Source organism: Monodon monoceros, unplaced genomic scaffold, assembly GCF_005190385.1.
Source record: "Monodon monoceros isolate NGI ecotype Baffin Bay Population unplaced genomic scaffold, NGI_Narwhal_1 Super_Scaffold_12, whole genome shotgun sequence".
Taxonomy (NCBI): Eukaryota; Metazoa; Chordata; class Mammalia; order Artiodactyla; family Monodontidae; genus Monodon; species Monodon monoceros.
The window spans coordinates 117,853,752-117,870,841 of NW_021703768.1; the positions used below are offsets into that span (position 1 = coordinate 117,853,752).

The following is a 17,090-nucleotide window of genomic DNA, read 5'->3' on the forward strand; positions in this document are numbered from 1 at the left end:
TATTACACAATCTGCCCCAAGACTTTAATGTATTCTCTGTTTTTACTAGTCCTTGTCCAAAGATAGTTTGAGTTCCTTTGCTTATTCTAAGCAATTTTCAGATGCCTCAATCAAAAATCAACAGTATATTATTTTTTCAGAACTATCAATAAAAACTTAGAGGATCTTTCCCTAAGAGTTAATGCATTCCCTCTGGAGGGAAGGGACTGTGGAAAAAATTCAGCCATAATGTTATTTGAAAAATCTTTTTTATCTCTCCAACCATTGGATGCTGTACCTGTGACAAATGCTGTAATCATGTTGGTAAACATTTTCCTTCTGAAGATGCATAAAGACCAGAAGTGCAGTTCGTTTATAACAAGATGGAATTTTAAAACTATTTTGGACCACACTAAACATTGGGATGTTCATTTGTCTCTGTTTTTAAATTATATATCATGTGCTCAGTTTGTGGAACAACATAAATATGCAACTTAAAATTGAAAATTAGAACCTTCCCTATTTGGCAGGTACTCCCATAATGGTCAGCCCAAAGCCTGATCCAACTAATGAGCATGTCCCCTTGCCCTGTGGCCAAAAGACTCCAGATTGTTTGGTTCCCCAAAGTAAAATGATTTGTAATGGCACTAATAATAGAGAAAGGAAAATTTATGTGAATTAGGAGAGTTCACTGAGTACCAGTATTTGTCTTTCTTCTTTTTTTTTTTTTTTAATATTTATTTATTTATTTGACTGCTCCAGGTCTTAGTTGGCATGCGGGATCTTCGTTGCCGCATGTGGGATCTTTTCTCTTTTTTTAGTTGTGGCACGCGGGATCTTTAGTTGTGGCATGGGGGATCTAGTTCCTTGACCAGGGATAGAACCCGGGCCCCCTGCATTGGGAGTCTTAACCACTGGACCACCAGGGAAGTCCCATACCAGTATCTTTCTTAGAGGCTTAATTGGGTTGTGTTCTGATTGGTTTTGCTCCTGTGTCCAATGACCTTGTGATAGATGCATTTTACAAATACAATTAAGGGATACAATTAAGGGATACTATTTCAAAGTTCTCGTCTAACATGGGGGTAAACAAAATCATGTCTTTTTGTGGCACTTCTCGTATCATGTCACTTCCCATGTTAGTTATGAGCAAGGAATACCTTTATTTTACAATTTTTAATTATAATATAAAGTAGAAAGAGTGATAATACTTCTGAGCAGAGCCTTTCTTAGCGTCCAGCAACTTCATTAGTAGGATTCAGTTCTCCAGGTTTGAAATATTTTGAATTTTAAAATTTAAAGGAAGTAAAATCATTGTAGGCTCTTGAGCCTTCTCACCATTAGACCTGGGGGAAAAAGGGAGAAGTAGCAGCACTTCTTGAATCTGCTAAAAAAGGATCTGAAGAAAATGAAACAGCCATCACTTATTTATTGAGAGTCTGTAAGTTTTCCTACACTGTGAAGAAATACACAGACATATACAACATGACTTCTGCTTGTAGGTTGTGTATAATTAAGGTAAGGAAATAATATTAAAGCATTTGGATGAATTAAAGAATTACACATTCAGAATTCTGAATGTCAGCATTGAGAGAGATGTAGACTATGAAAGAGAAAAAAAAGACAGTATGTTTAGAGTAGACAATGTTTCATGGATTAGGTAGGTTTTAAGATGGACATTGAAATATAGAGAACATTTAAAAGGGGGGGAGAAAAGATGAAGCTATTTCTATTTGAGAGAATTGCACAGGTAAAGTTGTAAATTTAGTTCTGTTCAAGAAACATTAATTAAGTACCTCTGTGCCAAGCTCTATACTGGGAGCTAGAGATTACAGCATTTTTGGGAACACTTCTGTACTCTGTTGCTAAAGTATTTTCACATATCCTAAAAAGGTGAATCTCTTGTGAGGGAACAAATCCCTTGAAGGAATTCTCATGATGGAAGTCCCTTTTCTTTGCTGATATAGAAAGGGACTGGTTTTTGTTTTCAAAATATAGGCTAAGCTCTAGAAATAATTGGGTAAGCTTAACTTTGGTGCACACTCATCTTCTCCATCATCACTGACTTTCTGTCTGGCATAGTTACAGGTGCTTATCTCTGTTTGATACCTTAAAGGGCCATGCTATATATAGACTGTCAACTAAGGTTATCTGATGATAATAAATTGTTGCATTTTAATAATAACAATAATAATGATAATAATAACGTACTTGTCAATTACTATGCAGATTGGTTTTTCTTCTTTCCAGTTTTATTGAGATATAATTGACATACAGCATTGTATAATTTTAAGGTGTACAGCATGATGATTTAAGTTACATACATCATGAAATGATTACCACAATAAGTTTAATGAACATCCATTATCTCATATAGATAGAAAATAAAAGAAAAATTTTTTCCTTGTGACGAGAACTCTTAGAATTTATTCTCTTAACAGCTTTCCTGTATAGCATACAGCAGTGTTAATTATATTTATCATGTTGTATATTATATCCCTAGTACTTATTTATCTTATAACTTGCAGTTTGTACCTTTTGACTACCTTCATCTAAACTCCCCTCTCCTATCCCCCCCCACCTCTTAACCACAGATCTTATTTCTTTTTTAAAAAATTTTATTGGAGTATGGTTGATTTACAGTGTTGTGTGATTTCTTTTTCTGTGTGTTTGTCTGTGAAGTATAATTGACCAACAGCACTATGTTAATTTCTGGTACACAACATAATGATTCAATATTTCTATGTGTTACAAAATGATCACCGTGATAAGTCTAGTTAGCGTTTGTCACCATACAAAGATATCACATTATTATTGACTGTATTCCCCATAGTGTACATTTCATACCTGTGACTTATTTATTTTGTAAGTGGAAGTTTATACCTCTTAATCTCTCTCAGATTGTTTTATATACGTCATCTCATGTAATCGTAATGATTCTATGAGTTAACTTAAAATTGTCTTCCCCAATTAAAATGAGTAAACTGAAGCTTAGGTTAAGTAACATGACCAAGTCCACACGGTTAGTCATTGGCAGCGGTGTGACTGACTTCAAAATCTGCACTATTCTGCTTTTCAATAGGGGGTTCTTGAAGGTCCAAGGAAAGGAAGGAATGCATAGTGGTGTGGCTGAGGCATTAGTATTAATATTCGTAGACAGGGCACTTGCCAGCAATCTAAGCAATCCTATTCCACCAACTAGTAAGGTTGGCATGAGACATGTACACTAGTATGAGCAACTAAATCATTGTAGTGCCAAATACAGAGTTTGCCATCTCTTTAGTACGTCTTTGAAGAGGTGGCTGATTTATGTTGGTGCTATGTTTGTCTTCTCAGCCATTGAGGGAGTAAGTACTAGTTGAAGCTTATGATCCCAACACATCAAAATGGACAACCTGGCAGATGTCCTTGCTGGAAGATGACAAGATTGCTAATAGAGGAGCCCTGATTTTTCTCCTGAGATTTGACACTTGGGGGCTTCCATTAAAAACATTACCAAGCCTCTGTCATTTTAATCTCTTCTTTATGTGCCTGTGATCTTTTCAGGGGCACAGGTCCACGCATGGTCAATGCCTAGTGACCAGGTTTCAGAGCTGTGGGCAGAGGTGGCAGCGACTGTGAAAGCCTGGGAGGAGATGAGGGAAGAAAAGGTCGTTCTTTCTGACAACTTATAACTTGATTCCACCTATAACCCATTTATTTTCAGAAATAAGTAATGGGTGAAGACATAGGCCAGGCCTACATTTCATGCACTTGAGAGTTAAAGGCTTTCTGAGATCAAATTACCACAGCAGAGACAGAGTTACTGTAGGGACATTTTGGGAGGAAGCAGACAGAGAGGGAGAAGCCAGAGGCTTAAGAACAGGAACAGGAATAGAATGTGATGGAAATTGCTTCCCACTTTGCACTCCTGAGGGAACAAAGAGGACAAATAAGAAGCAGCAGGGATAGGAGGAAGCTGGGAGCTTCTCTGGAATAAAATGGGTTAGGTTGTGGAGTTGTCAGCTGCTGTACTTGGTAGGTGGGAGGAAGAGATGTGCTAGTCCAGGCCTTTGAAACCTGGGTGCCTTGGCCCCTTCAACTATGCCCTGAAGGAGGGAAGCATGCCAAATGTCAGGTCTCCTTCTAGTTTTGTTCCAGTTCATAGCTAGAAAATGACAGCAGAAGATCTAGGGGTGAGAGGATGCTGAGAGAAAGAAGGAGAAAGAACACTTTAGTGAGTGCTTTTGTACAAGTGGGACAATGAATTTTAAACTCTTGTGGAATAGATGGGAGGGCCTGGGAACAGTGGATGTTCAAAACAGAGAAACAGAGGCAATGACACAGAACAGAAAGGCTTCCTCTGATCCTTCTGCCTTCTTGTTCACTGACAATTGGTTTTCCTTTTGTTGCCTCTGCAGCAATACAAGGGGGGAGTCTTAGGGGAACAGAGACCCGGAAGGGTAAAGGAAACTTATATTTATGTAAGATGAGCTGCAGCCATTGAAATTGCTGGCTATTGTGAGATAAATCCCAGCCTTCCACATTTTGCTTAGTAACAGCAGACTTTTCACTGCAAGGCATTAATGGAGTCCAAATTCCAGCCAGGCTTGGGGAATCAAGAGTAACTCTCTTGATGTAATGGTTTTGCAGGCTCTTGAAGACATTGTCATCCGTTAAAGAAAAAAAATTAAATCACTCTTGAAAGAAAGAAAATGTCTTGGGTGATAAATGAAAAAAAATTTGAAGTAAAATGAGGAAAAGCTTGAGGGAAGAATCTCTTTAAAATTTTACCAGATTCTCCCCACTATGATCAAAAGGGGTTAAATAAGAGCTTAGCCTGCAGCTTCATGGAACCAATTTTTTAAAGAAAGAATATTAAAACCGGAAATATTGGTTATTTGCCAAGGCACACACTGGAAGTAAAAGCCACTTGGCTAGGAGCAGAATTGAGTGTTGGATCGCAGGATGCTAATTTTAGGCTTGCTCCGCGAAAGATGACAGCACTTGCCACCCCCCCTCCCTCCGCCCTAGAAGTTTCTGCAGTATTTAGGAGTATTCAGGGAAAATGTTGGTGTCAGGGAAATAATCCCCATCATCAGTAACCCCAGAGCGCCTCACTTGCGTTTGTTTCTTTGAACGTGGAGCCGCCGCCCAGATATCCGTACTTAGCCAAGGCCCTCGGTGTATTTTCTTGACTTGCGCTTGTAAATCTTTTTCTGGGAGCTGAAAGCCCGAGTCCTAGAGACTTAACTGCTTTTCCTAGAATAATCTCCTTACAAGACCAGTTCAGCAGCCGAGGGACCGTGGAGACTGGCTGAACAGGACAGTGGGGGCAGGGAAAAAGGGAGTGGCCGTGTTCCCGGGGTCTGCTGGGATCCGGCCGGTCCGGGGCGAAGGAGCTGGGGCTGGAGTGGCTGGAGCGACTGGACAGTCCGGGTCGCCGTCCGCCACCTCGGTGCGGAATCGGAGCCGGACTTGCTGAGCATTCCTCCCCCACCTCTTCTGCTTCCTCTTCCCTCCTCCTGGACCAGCGGCAGCAGCGGCGGCGGCGGCGGCGGCGGCGGCGGCGGCGGCAGGAAACGAAGCCGGGCTGAGCGACTCCGAGGCGAGCGGAGGAGCTGGGATATGGGGAATCAGAGCGGGCGGCGGGGCCAGGAGCCCTCCGGAGGGCCCACGAGGGGAACGGCCCCGGCGTTTGCTAGCTCGTGAGGCGTGGGGGAGCGGGCGCAGGGCGGCACGAGCGGAGGCGGAGGCGGAGGCGCGGCCCCGGCGTGGAGCACGGCTGGGGAAGCTGCTGCCTCCGGCCCTGCCCGGCTGCCTCCGCCGCGGCCGGCGGCTATGGAGCTGGCGGGCACCATACCTGGGGCGACAGAGCATCCCCGGCTCCGGACGCCCATGTTCTGGCTGCTGCTGCTTTCCCTGCTGCTACTGCTGCTGCCGGGCCCAGCGGCCTCCCAGCTGCGATACTCGGTGCCGGAGGAGCAGACACCTGGCGCGCTTGTGGGCAACGTGGCTCGCGCACTGGGGCTGGAGCTGCGGCGCTTGGGGCCGGGCTGCCTGCGTATCAACCACCTGGGTGCGCCCAGCCCGCGCTACCTGGAGCTGGACCTGACCAGTGGAGCTCTCTTCGTCAACGAGCGCATTGACCGGGAGGCGCTGTGTGAGCAGCGGCCTCGCTGCCTGCTCAGCCTGGAAGTGCTGGCGCACAGCCCCGTGGCGGTGAGTGCCGTGGAGGTGGAGGTACTGGACATAAACGACAACTCGCCGCGCTTCCCGCGGCCCGACTACCAGCTTCAGGTAAGCGAATCGGTGGCACCTGGAGCGCGCTTTCACATAGAGAGCGCCCAGGACCCCGACGTGGGCACCAACTCGGTGCAGACCTACGAGCTCAGCCCCAGCGAGCACTTCGAGCTGGACCTGAAACCCCTGCAGGAGAACAGTAAGGTGCTGGAGCTGGTGCTGCGTAAGGGCCTAGACCGCGAGCAGGCAGTCTTGCACCACCTGGTTCTCACAGCTGTGGACGGGGGCAGCCCAGCCCGCTCAGGCACCGCGCAGATCTCTGTGCTTGTCCTGGACACTAACGACAATTCTCCCGCCTTCGACCAGTCCACCTACCGCGTCCAGCTTCGGGAGGACGCTCCCCCAGGCACATTGGTGGTGAAGCTGAATGCCTCAGACCCAGATGAGGGCTCCAATGGCGAACTCACGTACTCCTTGAGCAGCTACACGTCGGACCGGGAGAGGCAGCTCTTCAGCATCGATGCCAGCACGGGGGAAGTGCGGGTAAGTGGAGAGCTGGATTATGAGGAGGCCTCTTCCTACCAGATCTATGTGCAGGCAACAGACCGGGGTCCAGTGCCCATGGTGGGTCACTGCAAGGTGCTGGTGGACATCGTGGATGTGAATGATAACGCACCAGAGGTGGTGCTCACGGACCTGTACAGCCCAGTGCCTGAAGATGCTGCGCCCAACACCGTTGTGGCCCTTCTCAGTGTCAATGACCAAGATTCAGGTCCCAACCGGAAAGTGAGCCTGGGCCTGGAGGCCACACTGCCTTTCCGACTGAATGGCTTTGGAAACTCCTACACACTGGTGGTGAGTGGCCCCCTGGACAGGGAGCAGGTGGCTGCCTACAACATCACAGTGACAGCCACTGATGGGGGAGTACCACAGCTCACATCCCAGCGGACACTGCAGGTTGAGATCTCTGACATCAATGACAATCCACCCAGCTTCCTGAAGGACTCCTACTCCATTTACATCGAGGAAAACAATTTGCCAGGGGTGTTGCTCTGCACTGTGCAAGCCACAGACCCAGATGAAAAGGAGAATTCGGAGGTGACCTACTCCCTCATGGAGAGGGAGATTCAAGGGCTGCCAGTCACCTCCTATGTCTCCATTAACAGTGCCAGTGGCAGCCTTTATGCTGTCAACTCCTTTGATTATGAGAAATTTCGGGAGTTCTTTGTGACTGTGGAGGCCCGGGACAAGGGGAGCCCACCACTGAGCAGCACTGTGACCACCAACGTGTATGTAGTGGACGTGAATGACCATGCCCCTCACATCCTATACCCTACCTCAACCAATTCGTCAGCAGCCATTGAAATGGTGCCTCGAACTGCCCCTGCTGGCTACCTGGTCACTAAAGTCATAGCCATGGACTCAGACTCTGGGCAGAATGCTTGGCTCTTTTACCATCTGGCCCAGATTTCTGACCTGGACCTCTTTAAAGTAGAGCTACATACGGGAGAAATTAGGACTACCAGGAAGATGGGAGATGAGAGTGGAGCCACTTTCAACCTGACCGTGGTGGTCCGAGACAATGGAGAGCCATCGCTGTCAGCCTCTGTGGCCATTACAGTAGCCGTAGTGGATAGGGTTTCCAAAATCCTCCCTGACACTCAGAGACATGTGAGAAGTCCTCGGACATACTCTGAAATTACACTTTATCTAATAATAGCATTAAGCACAGTGTCTTTTATATTTCTTTTGACAATCATTGTTTTGAGCATCATCAAGTGCTACCGCTACACTGCTTATGGCACTGCGTGCTGTGGAGGCTTCTGTGGAGTGAGGGAGAGGTGCCCTGCAGAACTCTACAAACAGGCCAACAACAATATTGATGCCAGGATACCACACGGCCTCAAAGTGCAGCCTCACTTCATTGAAGTGCGAGGGAACGGCTCCCTCACCAAGACCTACTGCTACAAGGCCTGTCTGACAGCAGGCTCAGGGAGTGACACTTTCATGTTTTACAACACGGGGGCGCAGACAGGACTGGGACCTGGGGGAGCCCAAGCAGCAGCAGGTGACAGCAGGCACCTCACAGGCCAAAGTGGGCAGAGTGCTGGGAACCTGATTATTCTAAAAAACGAAGCTGTTTCTCAAAATGAGGTGAGATAGTAGTCAAGGGGTCTTCCACAAAGTCATGCATTTTTCACATTCCCCCCAGCCCCCTCCCAGTATCATGTAGTTGGCTTTCTCGAGTTATTAACAATGACAAGGGTTATCTGGTAAACTGAGTATGTGTGTGTGTGTGTGTGTGTGTATTACCTGTGATTGGATTATAATCTGCTATGTTTCCTCTCTAGAAAAATAGGACTAGAGAGTTGTTTTACTTTCCATTTTCTTTTCAGATATATGAAACCTTGACCATAAAATTGTTTGAGAAATGAGGATTTGTCTTAATTATGTGGTGTTAAAGCACAGCTCTGTAGAGAAATAGAATAGGCCTGAGAATAAGATGATGCTATAGAGGGTAACATTATGAGATTCAAGGAGAAATGGCCTGTGCTGTATCATCTACAGGGAAGGTTCCCTTTTGAAATCCTACAGGAGTGTTGTTTTTCAAAAGCTCTGAAACCTCTCGGGGCTGTGGTGGTCACCTCTGTATGCTGTCCCTGTTTATACCATGGACTATCTACAATGAAATATATCCAGTTAATATTTCTGGTAATTGCATTGAACTAATGTGATGAGATCTGCTAGAAATTCATGTCAGAGGTGATAAAGCCATAAAATGTGGACCTCACCCTGAAGACAAAGTTTGATTTGGCTGTTTGCTGTGGTAACTGTTCTGTTGGGGCTGTCGGAGGAGATGAATGATGGCATCCAAGAACCAATTTGTCTGCTTGGGCCAGGGAGATGGTAGAATGAGTGGATTAGGGATGTGGGGGATATGGTGAAGACCAGGACAAGCTGGCGTTGGGGAGAAAGAATTCTGCCACTAGTTATCTTTTTTGGCCTTGTGTGAACTCCTTGTAAGAGGATTTCCCTGCATTTAGCATAAATGTAATCTTCTGATTTCCTCTTGAGAATTCCTAAGGTTTTGATGAGATGTGAAGCAGCCTCTTCAGGCCCTTCATGTCCTTAAGTTAAATGACAGTACTTTAAATGGTACTTCAACATGCTCCAAAGCACACATTTAATTTCTGGATCTAGCTACAAAAGCCTTGGAAAGTGGATGGCTTACTGTACATGAGAGACAGAGAGACAGGTGTTAGTAGATACACTGGTTTTAAGTAGGTGTAAGGCCAGTTTGCTCAGTATATGAAGGATGTATATAAATTGTTGGACACAGTGCATGTGTTTGTGTAGTGTGTTTGTCTCCATATGCATGCTTGAAATAATAGAACCCTGCTTTGTGATACTTGAAACTTGGATTTCAGAAGCCAAAATTTTGTCCCATAAAAAGTGATGAGTTGTTTCTTCCCAAACAACTACTTTGTAGCTAGGACTTTCAGAGGTCCTACAAAATGAGTTAATAATATTTGTCCCTCCTATATTTTTGTGATGTGTTTTCACTGACATATTGTTGTCTTTTTATTAACGTCCATAGTTTCACATTCTAAATTCATGCTCATCTTCAGGAAATGAAAGCATAAGCACAGAAAAGAACAGAGATGGATTGAGAGAATTTCCATGTACATTGTAGGTAGATTTATCAGAAGAGCCTGATGTTAGTCAATGCTGAGCAGCCACGGGAGGCAGATTGCAGATTAAGAAGAATGGGGTGGGGGAGGGGAAACCAAAGAGCCTCCAAAATTCTTTAGATCATAGCTTTTGGCAGCATGTAGAAAGGCTTAATTTTAAATAAGGATGCTGTAGACATTTGCTGAACAAATTACTGTTAAGTCCTTTTGGGCCTGGGTGGGCTGCAGGTGGTAAAGAGGCACAGAGAGCAGGCCAGGCAAGCTTTGCAACCAGCTGTGCGCCGGAAGCGCAGGCGAGTGACACTCTCACCCTCTCTCTCCTGACTCAAAGCTTGGGACAATTTGATACGTGAACTATTTCTGTCTTATACTGACCTATGTGTTAATATGTGCTTTGGTTCACAAACCTTTAATTTAGAGAGAAAATTATGTCAGGAAAGGGCTTGCTTTTGTGGGATTTTGCCAGGAGAGTACATGATTTTGATAAAGGCAAATTTTTGCCAGACACTTTTTGGAAATCCAGTGAAGAGAGCCCTAAGATCTACAGCTCCTGGAATTATTGCGATTATAGGTAGAGAGTGAGTCACGTTGTCATAGCATGGCAAAATGGGGACAAAAATCATTCAACTCTGAAAGTCATCACTGCTAGATCAACCTGTTAAATTCTCACGTTAGGCTTTCTTTCTTCCCTACCCACTCACTGCAGATGGCAGGAGAGTCCTGGGGTGCAATTGATTCCATGTGCCTACATTAAAATTAGATGGGGATTGGAAAGGATGAGTAAGGGAATTTACGCTCACCGACCACCCTACTGTACAAAAATATTCTGCACTGCAATATATGTATGGTTTCATTACCTGTAAGTCATACATTAAATATTTATCAACATCTAACACACGAGGAAACAAGCTCAAAGAGGTTAAGTAACACACACAGTCACTCTACTAGTGGTATTTTAAGTCATATCTGTCTAACTCCAAAGACTGTGCTTTTTGAAACAGTATGAGTAGATAGAAATCCCAATGTTTATATTCCTTTTGATATGGGATACTCAGGCATTCAGGCTACCACTGATTCACCTAGTGGTGTCAATTAACTGCTCTGGAAAAAGGAATTCTTTGCATAGAAGTAGGTCACCAATGGAAGGATCAATGAGTAAAAACGTTACCACCAAAGTAGGATATTTTTATTTGTTCTACCATTGGCCAAACCTGTTCAGATCTTTTATCTTTGTTCTCTCTCTAATTTCTCTCCTGTTGCTTATTAAATATCAGTATTTAACATCAGGCTAATCTTTTGGTAGATTTTACCCCCAATGAGTTTATTTCGTGAGCCACTTGTGCAGTGAGGTTTTTGAAGTAACTGTTTAGCAGTGGGGCAGAATTTCTCTTTGGAGACTTCTGAAAACCTGGTGTTGAATGTGGTTGGCACCCTCTTCAGAATCTCCAAGAAAAGGAACCAAGTCTTAAGGTGGTTTCTGTGCATCTGTGGTCCTGTGACTGCTGAGTCACTTTGAGTGCTCTGGGCAGATGTGTCCAACTGCGCCTCAGTGGGACCAGTTAGCACAAGATGTGGAAATCACAAAAGGGTATAGCAGAAATGAGTTAAGTTTACATTCACTTCACTTATTTTAAAGCAAGTTGTAGTCACCAAATCTTCAGTTATTTTTGCCACTGTGTGTACGTACTCACTCTAATTCCACTTGTGGTAACTTCGAAGGGTGAACGCTTCTTTCAGTGGCACCTAATTTATTTCTTGCAGGACTGACTTTTCTAGCTGGTGACTGACTCTGTCCTGGATCAGAACTTACACTTAGTGTAAAGTGCCATCGTGGTGAATTGATAAAAACTGCACAGTGGTCAGAATAGGCAAAGAAATTGTATCTGAACTTCCATCCTCTGATGGTCACTTTTGAATGGGTGGGGCTGTTTTGTTTTGCTATTTCTGTATTGGTTATAGGACTGTCCTTCTGAGAAAAGGTTTATTTTATTTGGTCTGAGAATACGTTCGTTTCTTCAAATTACCCCCTTCCTCACCCTCTTCTATAGATCTGCTGAGCCAGATGGAATTATGGCTGAGCTCCTCTCTGTCTCTTTATCTTGCACATATTCTGACTGATGGAGAAAGCTATTTATTGTAGCTTGAATGTCATTGGCCTACCCTTTGGTCTGACCCAGGACTGAGCCTGCACATGGGCATCTGGTCTGACTCAGAACACTCTGCAGGGACACAGCCTGGCATATTACAAATTGTCTACTGGCATGCTGTTTGCTTGACAGAATAGCAGAGTTGGTTCTGGATACTTGCCTTGGTTGGCCACCAATTTTTGCTCTCAATGAGAGGTCAGGATGATGTCTGTTTGCAAACGTTTGATGAAAAATTACCATCATCAAGCCCAGAGGTTTAGCTGAATTGAATGGGGATTTACAGGTGTCTTTGAATATGAGTTTTGTAAATTTCACCTGGCTCCGTGTTCCTGGGCATATTACAGTATGAATATAAATTTGGCTTATTCGTATGATAATATTTTGAGTACTCTAAAAGCATGATTTCAAAAATCAAAGGTCAAGAGAATTCCTTAGCAGTGTTTTACATCTGCTAGCCTAAAAATTACACAAGTTTTTGTCTTTCGAGGATTTGAACTTGACAAATGCAGAGAAATCTCCAACATGGCAAAAATCGAAGAAAAATGTTAGTCCCTTGGCACATAAGCAACATCAGTTGCTTTCTGGCCTTGCAGGGTCAGAACTCTGGGCTCCAGGGAAGTAAAACTGTGGGGGAGAGAGTAACTGCTGCACTAGCAGGCTGTGCATCCAGAATTAAGCAAACCTAGCATTTTCTGTTGTACCAGAGCCCATCAGGTATGTTTTAAAGTTATGGGTATTTTATTTTACTGCTCTGTGGATTTAGGATTATAAATGACTATTTTTACAAGTAAGTATTCACCTAGACTTCTCATATTTATCATCTTTTCATTTTGATTTACTAGAAGACTAACATGTAACATAACAATGATTATTTTAAATGTTAGATTCCTTTTTGCCTTCATGACCCACAGTTTATGTGTTCATTTTCTATTGCTTTGTAACAAATCACCACAAATTAGTGGTTAAAAACAACACTGGTTTATTACCTGCACACTGTGACTGGGTTCTCTGCTCAGGTTTTTGCAAGGCTGAAATCAACGTGCTGGCCAGGCTGAGTTCTCTCTTGGAGGCTCTGGGGAAGAATCTGCTTTCAAGTTCATTCAAGCTGTTGGCAGAATCCAGTTCCATGAGGACTGAGCTCCCCGTTTTCTTACTTACTGTTGGCTGGAGGTCACTCTCAGCTCCTAGAAGTTGCTCTCAGGTCCTTACCAGTATTTTAACAGTGGAGAATATTTTCTCACATGGAATTCCTTTCATGCTTCAGATCTCTCTGATTTCTGTCTCTGATCTCTAGACCCAGATTTAAAAGACTCGTATAATTAGGTCATTCCCACCCAGATAATCTCCCTTTTTCAAAGCCAGCTGTGCCGTATAATATAACTTAATCATGGAGTAAGACCCATCATATTCAATCTTGGAGATTATACAGGGCATTTACAGTAGGGTGTAGGGATCTTGAAGGCCATTTTAGGATTTTGCCTATCATAATTTATATCAGTGTTCACAAAATATCACTGAAAAATTTGCAGTGGATACATCTTTAATAGATTCCTACTAGGAAGGAAAAGGAGATGCCACATGTAGTCTTGTTTCTCAGAGGATCATTTATTGATAGCTTCATGGATTTCCATGATAAGAAGACTGCATATTACTTCACTGAGTAGTCCTATGATTTTATGAATGGCACGGTATTTTAAACCTATTTTATTTCAAATCTGTCTTGGAAGAGGTGATTCACCCTTTTGTAGCTCAAATATTCCATAGTGTAAATAATACTGTTACAGAATAAATCAAGTCTTAGCTATAATTTTGATAGAAACAAATGGATTCTTGTTCTTCAATAATACTACATCACCCACGTGGACTACCTAATTCAGTTTTTCCACATCTGGAATTTCATGACTTATTCTACTGAAGGACTATGCTTTGAAACAACAGAACATACTGGGCTTTTCACCAATAGAAATTAAGCAAAGCCCAGGGATGTACCATCCAAGTACTAGAGAACTAAACATATGTCTCATTATATTAGGTATATCAGCAGTCAACCTGTCAGCTTCAATTTTTCCAAGTTTAATCAGTTTTTCCAAGTTCACATGAAACCCATGTACATTTTATTACATTTAATTTTGTATCACTTTAAAATAAATCAATCTGGGAAAGTCAGAAGTAAAAAAGAGAAAAATATATATCTGTCATTCCATGCAAATTTATTTAAAACACAGACTTTCATGTTAGGGGTACCTAAACATGACTCTCAGCCAAACCTACCTATCACGCAGGTAATCTAATCTCTCTAAAGTTCCAGATTTCTAATTTTTGTAATTTAAGTACGATAGTATTACCCTTGCATGGTAGTTAATTTATTCAAAAGCCTTTAAAAAACCTATCAAATACCTGAACCCTGCTAGCTTCTGAAGCTATAGCTATGTATTATGAATATTTGAGAATATCAGTATGTTTTATAAACAAAGATATAATCCCTTTCATAAAGTTTATGGTCTAACAAAGGTGTTAGGATAAATGCAGTAATATGTATAAAGTGCTTATTCCATTGCCTAGTATTGTGTGGCTACATAAAACATATTAATTACTTTCTTCCTTACCTTTTCCCTGCGTGATCACACTGCCATAAGATGTCTCATAACGATGATTTTGGCAAATAAATCTCAGAAGCATCTTGTTGCTGAGGGACTATTATAGAAAATAGCAGCATGACAAATTACATGTCGTTGAGGAAGTGAGATTATGTAATGGACTGAGTTTCCTGGTCAGTCCTGCTAGAACTGTGCCTTTCTGCAAAATAGAGTTGGTGATTTCATTCACCAGATCAAGTTGCAGCAATTTTCATCATGGGTGTTACCCAGTCATAGAAAAATTGGCAGCATTTGCTCAACAGACGTCAGAGTCTTTCTTGAAGGAGGGTTCTTACAGCTAACAAGCTGACACCAATGCTGCTGATGGTCAGGGGAAAGCTGGTGATGATATGATTAATAAAAAGTATTTCAGTCATATTTTCAGGTTTACCAAATGGTTTGCAAATACTTTCTCTTTTGCTCCCTCTACTACCCCTGACAGAAAATGGGAGCCCCTTCATTTCATCTGTAGATAGTTTTATGGTACTTTATGAGGAACATCAATAGCATTTTGTGGATTTGAGAACCAAGGATGAAGCAGCTTGTATGTTCATATCTTGCCAACAGAATGGAAGGGACCGGAGAGAGCAGTTAGTGTATGGGGACATTTGAGGTAAAGTATCCTAGAGTTGTAGCTTTTTCTGGGCCTTGACTCGGCTGAATTGTTGAATATCATCTAACCATCCCAAAGTCTGTCTGGAAGTTGAGATGCTGATCACTTCTTCTCTGGATCTTGTGAAGAAGTATGTTTATGAAATACCGTGCATCCCTTGAATGAACTATAAGAATGACAGGAACAAACTTATTGACATTTTGAAATGTCAATTGGCATTACAGTAATTGGCATTACTGTGGCCTTGTGTCTACCAAATATGATAATTATAGTCCAGAGGAAAATGCAGAATACAACCTCCCTCTCTTCATCTTTCCATTCAAATAGGCCTCAATATTCAGTGACAGGACCACTTTAATCTCTGCCCATGAAAACACATCGAGAGGAACATCTGTCATGGGTTTTTCATGATAACATTTTTGCTAATTGATAACAAGATAGTGATGGTGATTGATTTTGTCCCCAGTGATTCCTGAGTAGCTTCTACTCTGCACATAACTTCCAGAACAGTCTCTAGGTGCCCACATTTCCCTCGGTGTCCCCTCCACTTTGAATTGAGTTTGAAGACACAGGGCAATGCATCTTTCCAACACATAGGTGGTGCAAGTCGGGTTCTTCTTAGGTTTCAGCTGCTCCCTGTTAAACAGAGCTTAGCAAACAGTAATTGAATAAGAAGGCAAAGCCCTCAGAGGAGCAGGAAACAAGTACAATTTTATGAAAAGGATTATGCAGCACAACAAGGTCAAACCCCGCGGTGGTTTGTTTTCCTCTCCCTTGTATTCCTCTTCAATCAGCAGAAGAGGTTGTTATCAGTTGCTGGCATTATGACTGGGCACATCCGCCCAGAGTCAAACATGCTGCAGTCTGCAAAGTCAGCAGCAGATTGCAGTGCTCTGCAGTCCAGCCAGAACAGCAGAATTTGTGTAGCTGTGTTCCCTGTTATAGCTAGAATACCAAATTGGGGATGTTCCCTTAAAGGGGCATTTGAGGGCAAAAACAATGAAAGCTTTTCCTGTTTCAGAATAGACTGTCCTTCCACTAGTGCTGCTTTAGGAACATAAACCTGTTTTGTTTTGTTTTTTAATTGAAGTATAGTTGATTTACAATATTGTGTTGGTTTCAGGGGTACAGAGATTCAGTTATATATATTCTTTTTCAGATTCTTTTCCATAGTAGGTTGTTACAAGATATTGAATAGAGTTCCTTTGTGCTATATAGTAAGCCCTTGTTTATCTACTTCATATATAGCAGTGTGTATCTTAATACATAGACCTGTTTTGAGCAAGGCAAAGCCAAAGCCGGTCCTCACAGCATCATTAAACCCAGTTTTCCATGGTATTTAATCTGTGCAAGGACCCTGATGAGCTAATTTAATTTTCTCCTGAAGTGCTATATATATGTGAACATCATCTTAGAGATGCATATGAAATGGCTTCTTCCATACTTTTAATAGCTACATGGAAATATTTAAGAAACAACTCATCGGTGAACATCGTCACTAGGAGATCATCGTTTTTGCCATATTAACAAAAACTCCCTTTGTGATTTTGCAGCCCCGACAACCCAACCCCGACTGGCGTTACTCTGCCTCCCTGAGAGCAGGAATGCACAGGTATGGCTTTCCCTCATTTCACTCAGAAGTTACTGCAACTGTTTGACTCAGATAAACTGTCTTCATAGGCCGGAAGCAGCTGTCAAAACTGAGAAGCTTAGATACTTGGCCAGGGGAATGCAGTTGTTTATATGTCTCCGTGTCTATTCCTTGAAACATTGGAAGTGGTCAGTGCCAAACGCTTATCAA

The 17,090-nt window shown here is 42.8% G+C and overlaps 1 protein-coding gene across 3 annotated transcripts in view; it reads left to right on the forward strand.

Annotated features, from left to right (window-relative positions):
- The window catches only part of LOC114892331 (protocadherin alpha-C2), a 209,000-nt gene that overhangs the window by 159,278 nt on the left and 32,632 nt on the right, over positions 1 to 17,090 (forward strand). For 2 of the 3 annotated variants that reach the window (XM_029217098.1, XM_029217097.1), the window contains one exon: positions 16,843 to 16,901. In XM_029217098.1, coding sequence (XP_029072931.1) covers positions 16,843 to 16,901 — 59 coding nt within the window. Of the gene's footprint in view, positions 1 to 5,548; positions 8,356 to 16,842; positions 16,902 to 17,090 lie in introns of those variants that run through there. The other variant, XM_029217096.1, reaches the window with a different exon arrangement.